The sequence below is a fragment of the Montipora foliosa genome, chromosome 13, assembly GCF_036669935.1.
Source record: "Montipora foliosa isolate CH-2021 chromosome 13, ASM3666993v2, whole genome shotgun sequence".
Classification (NCBI taxonomy): Eukaryota; Metazoa; Cnidaria; class Anthozoa; order Scleractinia; family Acroporidae; genus Montipora; species Montipora foliosa.
In genome coordinates, this window is record NC_090881.1 from 41,379,700 (window position 1) to 41,394,699 (window position 15,000).

The window sequence follows — 15,000 nt, forward strand, 5'->3', positions numbered from 1 at the left end:
ACTGGATAAATCAATAGACCTTTTTTACAGATAAGGCGGCGATTTTGATTTCTATGGTTTCGAAAGACATTAGGGATACTCAGGGGACAAATTAACATTTATTTTCCCCCTGGGCGTCCCATAATAGCCATTTGAAACAATAAAAATCAAAATGGCCGCCATATCTGCACAAATTAAACGTCTATTGGATTTGCCCGTGTCTATCCTGTGGATAACGTTATCCACCTTTTGAACAACCGAGGCCAGTAGTATATGGAATGAGCTTTCTGGTGCGTGCGGATCACGCCGATCGAGCGAATCGAGGAACATAGAATAAAGGATACAGAACGACGCGATGAAACAAAGGTATTGTGTATCGCTCATTCGGAAAAAAACAATCTGGTGTCCTGGACGTATAAGTAAAATCCCAAAGTTTGGGAAGCGGAACAAGGTCGCAGACAACGTGTTTGGATTCGAGGACGGAATAGTTGTTCCTGTGTTCTCTTCGACGGAGAAACTTAAAATTTAAAAAACATCTGGCCTGTGATTTTTTCGTACGTGATTGCGTCTAAAAGATCAGATAACTGTCAACGTGACACAGTCTATCGTGGAGAGGATGCAATAGACAAGTTCCTGGAAGCATTACGACTGGAAGAAGAAATAATTCAAACTCTCATGAGAGAGATTGTGCCCATGCAATTGACTCCTCCTGAGGAACAAGAGTTTCAACAGGCCACCCATTGCCACATTTGTGGATAGGAACTTGGGACTGATCGGATTCGAAAGGGGAGACCCACAACACTTGCAAATTGAACTTTTGGTTAACGGGTCGAATTACAGTCAGTGTTCATAATCTCCGAAGCTATTATATATGACTCTCACATCATTATGCAAGGCACGGGGACATTAAAGAACAAGACCATATACTGCATTCCAAGCAATATGGAAAAGTATGTTTCTTTCTCCATTGGCTGCCTGGGTTTTCGGGACTCGCTAGAATCATGAATGCGTCCTTTGAATTTGGCGAAAGAGGGACAAACACCACATCGGGGAAAGCAACGACTACCACGAGAGTGTTTATGATGACTGATGTTTTCGAAAGTTCACCGTCCAGGAGAAGATCGGAACGACTCTCCGGTTTTTGAATCTCAAACACGCTGACTGCAATCTTGTGCCCCTTCTCAAACTTTGGGATTTTACTTACAGGTTCAGGACACTCGACTATCATCTAAGTTGACCTCGTTTACATAGGGTTGCGTTGATAGCTTCGCTCTTGGTCAGTTTTAACTGGTTGTAAAACCGCCAAGATGCTCCACCTGAAACACTTTTCATCCTCGTTTTTGATGCTAATGATAGCCTTGTTATCCTCACTTATTTCTCGGGTAAAGGCAGAACCATCAGTTTGGACTTTCCTAAGTTGCTAACGAGTTCCAGTGAGCATGAACTCAGTATTGTCTTCATACAGCTTCAACTTATCTTTGACCATACAAGCCCTCACAGCCCGGATACACCACTCCATAGCACACTTTGCCTCGGTCTCTCTTTCAGAACTGTCTGGCTTGAACGACAGGTAAAGTTGAGTGTCGTCTGCATGTGCATGGGTGTTTGGTAGATAGGTCCTAATTACTTCAAACAGCTTACTAGCTTAGGCAGAAAAGAGTAGCGGTCCTCGACATGACTTTTGAGGAACACCGAATGATAGGTGAGATCTGTCTGACAGTTCCCCATTGACCGCAACACGCCGAGAGCGACCAGACAAGTAAGATATTTTCCACATGATCCACCCGCACCGGAGCGCTCATTCCGTATATCATATATCTTTCTTTACCCTTGGATTTAAGAGCAGCCTGGTGTAGGTAATATCTCCGAGTATTTACTCTCCCAACCATGATATACCACAGAGGACATACTACAACACCGGTAACTCTGTACCCTACTCTTTGCGAATGGTGTGTGGGTTCGTTTAGGTCCCACAAGGTTATGAACATTGAAAGGGCTGTGAGACGGGGCCCGCTATGTACGCTTTTTTGGTCCTTATCCGAGAAGACTAGACAGTGTAACCAAAGGTATCCTGATATGAATGGTGAAATAAAATGATACAAAAACAAGAGCGTCATGCATGAAATATTTTGCAGCGTATGGACAAAATTTATTTTAGTTGAGGTAACTGAACTGGAATACAGATGACTCATCTCAATTCAGCACGTAGGACCCAAGGAAAGACCAGAAAGGAAATACTTGAAAAACTCTCTGGCACACATGGTGGTAGTAGCCAAAATGGTAACACAACTTGATATTATATCGTTCACCATTGGAATGTATGCTAACTTACTGCTGCTGTCAGATTTGATGCCAGGTTTTCGAATTGAAGGGATCCTCTTGTTCTGAGAGCATCTGTCCATCCTATTCCTTGTAGCAATCTCAGTAAAACTGTAGTTGTCTTACAATGCGAAGAACCTGTCATAGATAGTTGATAATCATTGCACTATTACTGCGGTGATAAAATCGATTTCTAAGAGTTTTATTGCATTGCATGTATGTGTGGAAGGTTGATCAACTTTTAATAACTACTTCATCATCACCATTGTTGCTGTTCTTTAAAGTGCTGCCAACTCCATTCCACCATTCAAGTCTGCCAGACATTATTAAATTTCATTTGGAGCAATGTCTTATGCTCTGTAAGTATCACTCAACTAGTGGACTAATGCAAATCTTGCATTTTAATTGGCTACGCTACTAGAGGACTATTAGTACTGCAATCAGTGGCAAAAGTAGTTGGGACGCTAGTGTCAGAATGGGCCTGAAAACCTCTCAGACGTCAGAAACTAAGCATGACTGTGAAAATTGCTCTGAAAGCTTCAAAATACAAGTCCCGCCTCCCCCCAATCAATGTTGAAATAGGGAAGGAAATGTATGTTCACTATTAGCAACATTGTTCTTGGGGGAAGAGGGCAATTTTTCAAACTCAGTAAGAAAACCAACTTCAAATTGTGAGTGTCCCAAGACTTTTGCCACTGATTGTAGTCCTCGAGTACCGAACAGCGTGACGCTTCCTTTCGTTTTATTCCCAAATAAACATTTCTTCAACTTGCATTTACTAACTTTATTATTGCCGTTTTTGTTCGACTAGTTGGGTGACACTAAAATTATTAAGTTCAATCGCGAGATCAAGGCAGGGGTAAGGATTGCACACTTGGTTAGTGGGAGGCATTCTGTGCGAGGGGTCCCGAGCTCGATCCCCAGTGACCTCTCCTCCTTGCTTTGACTTCTTTCCAATCTGTGTAGCTCCAGGTAGCTTTAAATACCCTTAAAACGGAGCACTAATGGAAAGAGGGGGGGGGGGGGGGGGGGTAAAATGAGCTCACCGTTGGCTTCCTGGGAGAATACCCTCTAGAAAGTAAAGGAACTACCGGCGTTAAATGAGTTGTACCTGTACCTCGGCATTTTATTGACCTTTCCTCTTGTTTGGTATCAACCCTACAATCATTACGACAACGTCAATGATGACGCAGTTTTTCCTCACTTGTTTAACTTTCCTCGTTATCATCGCCATTATTATCATCATCATCATCATCATCGTCATCATGATTGACTAAATTAACTTCCAAGGGAGCCCGTAAGGTCTTTTAGCTCAAATTACCATATTATGCCTAAGTGGACACATGTCACATAAATGGACACATGTCACATAAATGATAGTGGCAGGCATTAATCAAGAAACCGGATAAACGCAAAGTCAACAGATTATGCTATCCTTTTACCATAGCCTCACACACACACAATTCCGCTGAATGATGAAATGATATATATAAAATGGACCATATATGAACTGCGGATATGAAATCAAGTGAAGCTATGATCTTCGCAGGTATGAACGCAACTTCACCACGCAATTGCAAAAGTTGCGTTCATAACTACGAATATCATAGCTTCACTTGATTTCATATCCGCAGTTCATATATGATCCATTTCATATGTCATTTCATTATTGATTCCTTCCTCACGGGAACATTACTCACGGGAACATTAGAACCCACAAATGACCAGCTCCCAACGTCAGTGGCTTCATAGCTCAGTTGCTTAGAGCGTCGCACCGGTAATGCAAGGTCACGGGTACAACCCCGGTTGAAGTCCTGAATTTTTTAACTTTCACTACGCAATTGCAAAAGTTGCGTTCATAACTGCGAAGATCATAGCTTCACTTGACAATTCCGTTGGTTGGGCATGGTCGAGAGCAGTAAACACCACACCTTGTATTAGACTATCGTAAGGGTCTGTTCTGCAAAGCCAACCGATTAAGGTAAGCTAAGCACCAGTCCAATGTCTGATATTCGAGAATGTGATCTCTTTGTTCTTAGATTAGGCAGTCGCTTGTAGACATTTATGTCTGTTACTTAATACGTGACTTGTCACTGGCGTTCCGACAAGTCTCCCTGCTACTCCTCGATTTTAATCCTTTTTAAACTTTTTTTTTTAATGTCAGTTCAACTCTTGCTGGTACCTACTAGACCTAAGGTAAAATACGAACTTTCTATAATGAAGGTAAAAAGGATTCAATAATACAATTTACTTGCAACAGTCAAAACCATTTTTGCAGTGTTTTTCATTGCAGGGATGTCAAGCCAAGCGCGAAAGCCGAAGGTGAAATAGACTGAGCAGATGAATAAGGACATTTTCGATTGTAAGAGAAAAGCTAAAGATCTTGAGCCGTCTAAGAATCCTTCCTGCAATGAAAATGGAAGGAGAAGCGGTTAGGTAGATGTCATGAAAGAGCTTTGGGACGAAATGGCCATTTACAACTGAAGAGTCAAAACCTCTGGGATCGGGCTTCACGACTAGAAAAAATGAACAACGGTAGAATGGATGCGAAAGGAACTTTATCAAGTGTCTAGTCGTTCTAGCGCTGGAGCACTAATTGGGGACGCTGTAAACTGGTGTTACCGCGGGGATGATGCTACGGTAGCGAGGGATATTTCTACCCAAGGTTTTATTGAAAACGAAATTCAAAGTAATTATTCAAAGTAAATAACACCTTTTCCGCTGAAAGGGATCTTGATTTGCATATGACAGGTACGTAGTAAATTTCTAGAGAGATGAATCAATAGGCGATTCATCGGAGGTGTGTAATGGTGTTCCGGGCCGATTATCAGCATACACAGCAATCAACACGCTGCCGATTGTCAACTGGTGCCTTAATGACGATGGGCATGTCATAACAGTTAGCGGGTCAATTACCAATTATGCGTACAATGAGATTGCAACTTGACGCAAAAACACCCTCTTGGTCCCATATGGTAAAACAGGAAGGGATTTAATCGATCAACTAACCAAGCATGTTACAATTGGAACAATGGCACAACAATGCATCACATCACACTCAAAGACGCAATTATTCACCTTGCTCTGGTGCTACAAAACCCTAGCCAAAAATCTAAAGCAAAAGAACACCAACAATGGTGAAATTGACTGTCCTTTGAGTGAGGGGAGAATGATTTAAAGGCGCTTACAAAGAGCAAAGAGACATGATCCACCAAATAAAGCGAAAATTTTCGCTGGGCTAGTTATTGAAGGTCGAATTAATTCGGCGCTACGTTTTTTGAGAGGTGATGATGGTGGGGGTGTGCTGCCCTTTACGGATGATGTTATGACGCAACTGCACGACAAAAACCCGGCAGCGAAGGAGGCTAAGCTTGGCTCCCTATTGTTTGGTCCGGTAGAGAATATTCCTGATATTTTATATCAGGAAATAGATGGAGAAATTATATAGGAGGGCGCTTTAAGGACTTAAGAGCCAGGGGAACCCTCTGGTATCGACGTGAATAGATTTAAGAGAAATCTAACTTCTAAATCGTTCAAGAAATCAAGTTTCAATCTTTGTAATGCTCTTGCCACACTGACAAGGCGTTTGTGTACGGAATATGTTAATCCTACTTCCATCGAGGCCATACTAGAAAATCGCTTGATTCCCCCGTTCAAAAAAGTGATTACTAAGCCTAAGAAAGAAGATGCTGCTGGGGAGAGAGAAATGTTCAGAGGCAACGCAATTAACATCACCGAGCAAGAGCCACAAGCACTTCAACGCAGCTTTTGGGTCCAGGTCATTTTGCGGCCTTCACATTTGGACTGTGACGCTGGACGTATTTTCTTAGAACGCTTCTGAGACATTCATGATCTGATGGAGCCGCTAGAGTGCACAATCTTTGACATACTGATACCTGCCATCACGGGGCATAACTGCTCACAGAGTGAGCGAGATCTTTTGGATCTACCAGTACGGCTTGTGGAAGGGGGAGGGGGGCTGGGTTTTACGAACCCTAGAAAACAAGCGGAATCAGAGTACGCAGTGTCAGTAAAGATAATTGCCTCGCTTGTAACGCAGAAAGTTTTACAAGCACACGAGCCTCTGGATAACACTGTAGTAAGAACTTTGCATCAAATCGTGCATAAAGAGAAAGATGAAGCTTGGCAGGAGTGGCGTGAAAATGTAAGAAACTCCTTTTCAAGTAAGACTAGGAAAGCCGCTGATCTTGCTATGAAGAAAGGCGTATCAAGCTGATTGACAGTAATCCCGCTTAAGGACATGGGCTATACTCTCAATAAGAGGGAGTTTAGAGATTCCGTTGCCTTGAGGTATGATTGGCAAAATCAACGATATCCCTTCGGTCTGTTTCTGTGGGGATAAGTTCAGTGCTGACAATACTATGATATGCAGACGAGGGGGCTTTATTATCCAACGGCATAATGAGCTCCGTGATCTCTAGGCTGAAATGCTGAATGCCATGTTTCATGATGTTGAAGTGCAACCATTCCTAAAGGAGATAAATGGCGAAGTCTTACCAAGAGGTTCTAATAGAGCCCATGGCGCACGACTTGACATTCACGCACGTAGATTTTGGGCAAGCCAAGGTTCTGCTTTCTTTGATGTCCGGGTGTGCCACCCAAACGCAGAATCCTACGAAGACCTTACGCCCAATTAGTATGAAATCTATGCACGGTCTCTACAATGATAGTCCTTTGTATGGTCAAAAAATATATATATATGTATCTTATTTCCTTTTGTAACTTACAAATTATGTTAACAGACGCAAGACTGGAAACAACTCCATATCCATTATCAGCCATACATCTGTACGATCCAGCGTCATTCAACTGTATCCTTACAAGATTCAAAACGGAACCAGTGGCATTTACTAACTGGTTAGTGGTGGCACCTTCTCTTGTCCATATGATGTTTGGCAATGGATCACCAGACACTTCGCATGTAAGTGTTAAATTTGATCCAATACCATTTCGAATTTTCCTTGCAGGCAGTGTAATCATCCTTGGAGGAACTAGATAGTAGGAAGAAAACAATCATTTTCTGATGAAACATGTTAATAATAAATATTTTTTTATCATAACATTGCAATAAATATATTTATTATATAGCTTGTGTTTGTAGCCGATATAACGCGCGGTCTGATTGGCTAATTGTGACTGAATTGTAGGGCATTATTCTCCCGTAATGCCCACGGGCCGATTGCGGGCTTGCAAATACAAAGCAAAAGGTAATTAAAAAGCCATATAATAAACAACTTACTAAGCTCACTTGCTCGGGACCGTATTGGGGAATAATGGCCCTCGGTCGTTTTTGTACGGACCTCGCTGCGCTCGGTCCGTACTGCCACGACCTAGGGCCAATATTCCCAAGTACGGCCCTCGCGCTCGGTTAGCAAGAAGTTAGTTATTGCTAAAGATATGGTGCAAAAAAGTTGAATAGGTTATTGGATCATAAAGTGTGTAGTACGTTGGGATATTTTTACGAGTCTCGCTGTATTTTGGCGAGTCAAAAATACAAGAGACGATGGAAAATAGGCCACGATACTATACACTTAATGATCCAATAAGCTATTTATTATCAGTGAGGGTAAAAAGAGGAATGAGTTTGAGGAATGGCATAATTATGCGAAATGCAATATATGCAGAATGACTCAAAGAAATAAATTCAACTTATTTGAAGGAACCTCCAGTTTCCAGTTTCCCGTTTCCCAACCGCGCGCTGCGAACAAATCTCCTTAGATCGTTCTCTGATTGCTTCTGCCAGTCGAAGGTGGTCTTTTAAACTTGAAATGACGGGGAAAAGTTTAGGCATTTTAGGTGGCGAGAATGAATTTTTTCTTTTTTTACGCTTTTTGTAAGCAGTCCTTGTTGTTTGCTTGGGGAAGCAACGCTGCTAGAGTTGTTCTTAGTCAGCTTTACATAAGTTAACTTATAAACTTTATTTGTCCATATAACTTAATGAATGTGTTGCAACAAATGCTAGGTGCGATAAGACCCGAGCGAAGACCAGATTCCTTTTTTGAGAAGGGAGTGCTATTGGCAGAAAAAGCTCCAACACGGTCGCGAAGTCCCTCGAGCTGGAAGGCTTCGACTCATCCCAACTTGAATGCAACGGCTTGAAGGAGGTACAAATGTCACTTTATTTATTTTCTTTCAGTCATCGTTTAGTGTTGTCACACGTCCTGAGTCTTTATAAAGAACATTTGTTTTCACTCTCAACGTATCTCAACAGTTACGTCGACAGAAATTACCGCCTCTATTTTGATACATCTTTGAGGGTCCCCGATAGAATTCTTCAATCCCGCCATTCCGACCAAAATTTTCCCTTCACCCCGAAAACCCGAACTTTTTTTATCGGCCAATCTCGATCCCGGTTAGGACATCACAGCACGATGTCAAGACCTCTTCGTCAATAGACCCATGTCACTCAATGTCGAAACAAAAGATTTTGCCCGTGCAACCTCTTATTCAGAGTGAGGCTAGAAGGGCAAGGACAACGGACTCCAAAATGGCCGCACAGTAATACAGGTGAATTACAACAACAGTTGATTTAGAATGTGCCTTGTTAGTCGTTCAACCTTCATGATCCAATTGTCCTTTAAGTCCCTCTGATGCATATTTTTTTCCCCATTTTTTAACTTTTCGTTTAAATATCTGGCAAACTAGTCCTTGATGTGCACACGCACTTCAAACCTACTGAAACATTTTAGTACACGCACTTCTGCTGGTGCCACCACCCAGGAGGCAAAAAAGGCTTCATCAAAGACGAAGCCCTGAGATTTCTAAGAAAAAAACTCTTCTAAAAATATATTTGAAGAGCTCATCCAAAATTTTAAATCACGCCTACGTGAAAGAGCTTATCCCGCGAATCTTGTTCAAAGGATCCTCTCAGAGGTGCAATTTAAATCAGAAAACTGGCACAAATGTTGCCTTTCGTTCAGTACAATGGGCCTTATTCATGTAGCGGCAATATTGGCCATTGGCAATATATTTCGTACCCCGAGCCTCGAGTTGAAATGTTTGGGAACGAGTTTCGGTGGTGCAAAACCAAAGTTTACAATCCCTCGGGACTCAACATGGCCGCCCTTGTGATTAAGGCCCATACCACCCAACATTGACGAACTTAAAACAAATCGTGACGAAAGACTGACATTTAATAGACGACCATTGCTGAAAAAAATCTACAAAACCCCGCCCCTCATAAGTTACAAAAGGGGGCCGTCAATCAAAGATATACTCGTGAATTATTGGTTTTCACTCGCGTGATCAACAGCCATACTTTTCAAAGAAAACAAAAGAAAACGTTTGCATAATAATAGAGTTAAATTCCCGGAGGATTTGGTCGGGGCTCCAACATGGTCGCCGTTTCTTTGTTTAGGGGCTCCAACATGGCAGCCGTGACGTCATGTGTAAAACCAAGAATAGGCTTTTATAGGTTGTGCTGGCGTAATTTATGGCATAATTTGAGGAAACTAGCGTAATTTCTGCTGATTTCTAAAAAGTAGCATTGCTAGCATAATCGGTATATATTGACAAGCCTGAAACTATTTTTGTTCAATGTTTTAGCTGCATTCGCGGTATGGTAACGGAGAGAGAGCCTCTCTATAAGGCTGGCAGTATGGCACGAGATGACGGGACCGGAAGTTGCCAGATGATGTTGGTCACAGTACCTCTCATTTGCAAGTTTGCGAAATGGCGTCAGCCACGCCGCCCGATAACTTGCAGCTAGACACCTTTCTAGAACAAGCAAATATAGCCAGAGACCGTTGTTCAAGATAAAGAGATCATGATCTCTTGCCAAGGCAAAGAAAGCAAAATACAATAGAAGAGGAGCTTGCGACACCAAAAAAGTATTGCTACTCGATCGTGATATGTTTCGTTCATTTTGCAAAATAAATCATTTTAAGTGGCATAATCCGGAAGTTCCTTCAAATAAGTTAAATTTATTTCTTTGAGTCATTCTGCATATATTACATTTCGCATAATTATGCCATTCCGCAAATTCATTCCGCCTTTTACCCTCACCGATTTATTATTCAACTTTTTTGCACCATATCTTTGGCAAGCGAATTGTAAACAACCGAGAACAGGCGGCTGATTTATACATGACAAGCGCGCGGCAAACGTTAAAACCTTATCTGGTCAAACTGATTTTCTAGTGTTCAAATGACTAAGTGTACAAATATCCGGCGTGGAATATTTGTACTCGATTCGTGCGTTTTATGTACAATAACTAATAAAGATGGATAATAATGAATGCTACTAAAGAAAGCGTAAACAATTAGGGTTGAACGGCATTTGAATCCATGACCTGTGCTCTTCTATCCCTGTGGAGTTACTAATCCAACTAAATAAAGAAGTCATCATTTTCTGAGTTCGTAATAAATCCGTAGAGAATACAGCTATAAAGAGATTATAGATGAAAGACATATACTTGAGGCGGGGGAATTACTTCTCGAGTGACAAATTAAAGTGCTGGGCAGCAACTCAGCACAGCTGTGCGCTCAACTCCCTTCTTTCTCTATCGAACCACAAATTTACTTGACTTTATAGAGAAATTTGCATTACCAAAGAAGTACTTGCGGAGTCAAAAGGCTTCACAATTAAAACACAGCCGAACGTTTACCACACGAGAAGAATAGTGAACCAAGAGCTGTCTTCGAAAAGCATCAACAGGACGAGTGGATAGGTGGGCTGTCTCACAAATATGAATATGAATAATTAGCTAAAGAAACACGATGTAGGGATATTCTTAGGTCTTTTCGTCTTGTAAATAAGTAACATCCCATGTTGTTTTATTTTATAACGCCAAGTGTTAAGGTTTCTCGTGGACAAAAAACGTTTCTCACCTTTCACGTCAACAAAGACAGAGTGAACCCTAATTACCGGTATGCCTCGTGCGTTAAGGTAATTCACTCTGATAATGTACACATATTCGTCACCATCCTTCACGTTCAGTAACTGCAGGGTTGCGGGTTGGCGAAGATTGTATTTTCTACGAAGATTTGCAGGTACGCTATAGTCGGTAGCGGTTCCGGAACCCTCGCCGAGTCTCGATGCTATCGTAATTTCATCGGTTGTCCTGTCTTGCCTCTTTCTGGTTATGACGACATTAACGATTCGGGCCTCTGGTTCACTGTATTCCCACACAAGATCCACGTTGGTATTGTTAACCCCATCAACCACGATAAAAGGATCACCAGGCGTTTTTGTCCAAAATTGAGCCCCTGAAATGATGAGGCGGAAAAAAACATGAACAAAGATCTACCGGCAATGGCAAAACAAAACACACGATTTCACTTTCTTGACTATTCACTCACTGAACTTTATTTGACGTCTTACCAGATATCTTTAATGGTGTTGAAGTCAAAACGATTGTCAAAACCCAACCTGTAACGCTTGGGAATGATACCACCATATTGAAGGAAATTTTCTTAACAAACGATTGTGCAATGATCTGTCAATAGACTCGGGGAGTTCACTTTAGACCGACTGTCGGCTGTTCCGGTTCTAGGTAGCAACCTAAAGGGACCAAACAGATGAATATAAATTGTCTACAACTGATTTGGTAAAATTAGACGAGGAGGAACTGCAGCAGCCATTTTGACTGCGTCACTGGAAAACTGCGGAGTTATCCACTTTGAGACTGGTTACGCTGTACGCGGAAAAAAACTGAAATGATTCGTTTAAGCAACAATGCTTACATATATTAGATGACATGATAAGTCGAGGGCATTATACATGAAATAAGGGAACGATATTCTTGCTTATCGGGACAATTTGGGAAATCCTTGTTGGATAAGCCTGAAGTCAATTAGACTATACAATAATAATACATTTAAATTTGTAATTAGCATTGTGGACAAAGTCAATAGCTGCTGCGCGGTTAAATAAATGATCGATTCTGGATTCGTTGTGGACCTCACTATATGTGACATGTTCATTGACACTTTTGATCAGTCACCATAGCCTCCGCTATGTGAAGTATTTCCTGCTGTTCGCACGTGCGTATAGCTCCATGATGTCAACTACGTGTTCTTAATCATTGGTGTCACGACTTACGATATGTCTTGTTACAATAGTCAAGCTTACCCTTAGAAAGAAGGCTACAACTGTCTCACCCAGTGCGTAAAAAACCTTGTTTTAAGTCGTTGATGATTTTGGTCAGTCCTAAAGACTGTAAGTTCCACAAGATGTCGAATACGTACAACGTCGAGCTGACGAAAGCAAAGGAAAAATATTTACCCACCAGAAGATACTTACGTCTGTAACGTTATGGAGGGAAAATGGTCCATTATGGAAAACCGCGACTATTTCAAGCTATTGTCATTCGATTGTATATTTTCCTCTTCCTGCTGATGGTGTGAATAAATGATAACATCATCACGAGTCACTGTGCAGGTGTAGCCTGAGATACACAGTTTTCTTACTAATTTACATTCTCGCTTATCTTTGAGACACTGACGGCTGCTTTCCTTGCACGGAGGAATATAATTTTATGCGATTTCAGAGAACTGGGTGTTAGCTTTGGGTTTATTCAATATTTTTCCTATTCACTTTGCCGTTGAATTTTTTTTTCCAAATGTTGAACTGAAACATTACCAACTTTGAAATTCCACCAGATGCATCCTTGCTTTGGTTTTCACTATCTTTTTCCTCTCTACATTGAATATCTACTTTGTCTACCGCGTACTGAATCAATATCTATAGTAAATATATATATAGAAGTCCTTGATTATTTCAAGAGTACTTTCTTGATGATTTGGTTCCTTTAGGAAGATAGTCCAACCATTGAAACACTCAAAACTTCATATTTTCAATGTCTTTTAAGTCAAAGCTCTAATGTTTGCGCAAAGGCATCCCTACGACACGTTTATGACTTGCTATCAGATTTCATTTAAACACGACACTCTGTCCTCTCCCTCGAAATCATATTTTTCGTTAGCTTTTTTTTCATAATTATGGGGAATATAATTTTGGTCTGTTCAGCTTTTCTGCACCATCGCACCCAACCTAATGTGTATGATGCAGATGAAGAGGAAAGCCTCAATCGCTACGAGCCCGCATATAGCTCTCCTAGGCTACCTTATCAAGTCAATATTCTTGAGGTATTTTGCTCACTTCTTTTGCAACTTGCATTTGTTGATGGGGTACATTGCACTAGAACATGCAACTAGCAAATCAGGAACTGCAAAAAAGATATAATTCTCAAAAATGGTTTGTTTCACTGTATTATACTGACTCTATCCTAGAAAAGGGACCATTCTGTCTGAACTTAGGGTCGTAAATACTTTTACTTTTTATCTCAACAGCACAATTTACTCGTGACGTGTCAATATGAATGTTGTATGTTTAGTGTACGTGTTAGCCCCCAAGATGAGCTCTTTAGTGAAACCTTGGGGCAAACATGTATTTAAATGTTTAAATGAAAAAAAAAAAAAACTCTTACCCATAGTGTATTTGAATTTTAACGATTTACGTAGCAGAATTTGCATCGTTGGGAAGTTGGAACAATGTGATTTGTTTTAGCTAGCCGTCCTTGGAAAACGCAAATATTTGCTCTTTATTACTTTTTGAACAGAGATCAGAGACGAAATGTCAGTCGATCGCTTTTCAAACGGTGTTTTAACTACCGCCTTTAGACAAAACGAATTGAATTGTCGTATGACACAGATCTATTTCCGCTTCATTTAACTATGACTGCTCGGTAACTGAAAACTAAGGCCCGGGTCAAACGTCAAACTTCACATGACACGAACTAAATGGTAGTTTGGTTCGATCCAAATTAATTTGGGTCGACCTAAATTAAAAAGGTTGGGTCAAACGTCGAACTTAACGTCGAACCAAATGCAAAAGCGAATCTCTCAGTCAGCGGGATTCCAGCAAAATGGCATAAACGAATACATGAAAGAAGTGTTTACATGCTTTGCAGTTCTGGAAAACGACGTTCCACACTGCAGAAAATGTTGATTTTCTAACAAATTCGGCGGAATGGTCATTCCTCATGTGACAACCCGGCCGTTCCTTTCACGAAAAAAATTCAACTAATGTTCGATGGATTTTTGTACATTAAGGGGCTGTTTACATGGAGGTAGGAAGATCCTCGCACTTGGAAGATCCTAGAAGGCGGATCATCCTAGCGCCATATGTTCTCTGTATTCAGTTTACATGCAAGAGGTCGTACTTGGCCCTAGGGCTAGGATCTTTGCTCGGAAGTTCCTGGTACGAGGGAGAGAAAAACAAACATGCCGGCGGCCGGGTGTTCACGGTATCCAGCTGCCTAAGGTCGACAATTTCGTCTGGCGTTGCCACAGGACGATTCTAATGATTCTGATGACCGCCGACAATATTCAGGACCAGTTTTGTTTCAAAGATACACTACCCAAACGAGAGACACAGTGGAAAGTAACGAGCAATCGATCGACAGGAATGTCGAAAACGCCGCGAGTCGAAGACATGCGAATTTATCCGAATACATCCGAATACATCCGAATTACGTGTTTGTTGTTCTCGCCCGCCATTTTGCTTTCATTCTCCACTTCCACCTAGACAGAAATTTCTGCATGTAAACCAAACGAAAAGTTGTTTCGCCTTCTAGGATCTTCCTACCTCTATGTAAACAGCCCCTAAGAGGCACGCGCATTTCCTGTTTACGAAAACACGAACTATAGATTTTCGCCGTCATTTAGCAGCGTTAAATTC

General features: G+C 41.3%; 1 protein-coding gene across 1 annotated transcript in view; it reads right to left on the reverse strand.

Moving 5' to 3' along the window:
• The window catches only part of LOC137981981 (fibroblast growth factor receptor-like), a 33,345-nt gene extending 21,183 nt beyond the window's left edge, over nucleotides 1–12,162 (reverse strand). Inside the window, exons 1-5 of the mRNA XM_068829002.1 lie at nucleotides 12,003–12,162; nucleotides 11,641–11,820; nucleotides 11,148–11,525; nucleotides 7,047–7,310; nucleotides 2,312–2,436 (exon numbers count right to left, since the gene is read on the reverse strand). Coding sequence (XP_068685103.1) covers nucleotides 2,312–2,436; nucleotides 7,047–7,310; nucleotides 11,148–11,525; nucleotides 11,641–11,716 — 843 coding nt within the window. The 5' untranslated portion in view covers nucleotides 11,717–11,820; nucleotides 12,003–12,162. The remainder of the gene's footprint in view (nucleotides 1–2,311; nucleotides 2,437–7,046; nucleotides 7,311–11,147; nucleotides 11,526–11,640; nucleotides 11,821–12,002) is intronic.
• Nucleotides 12,163–15,000: the final 2,838 nt, after the last annotated feature.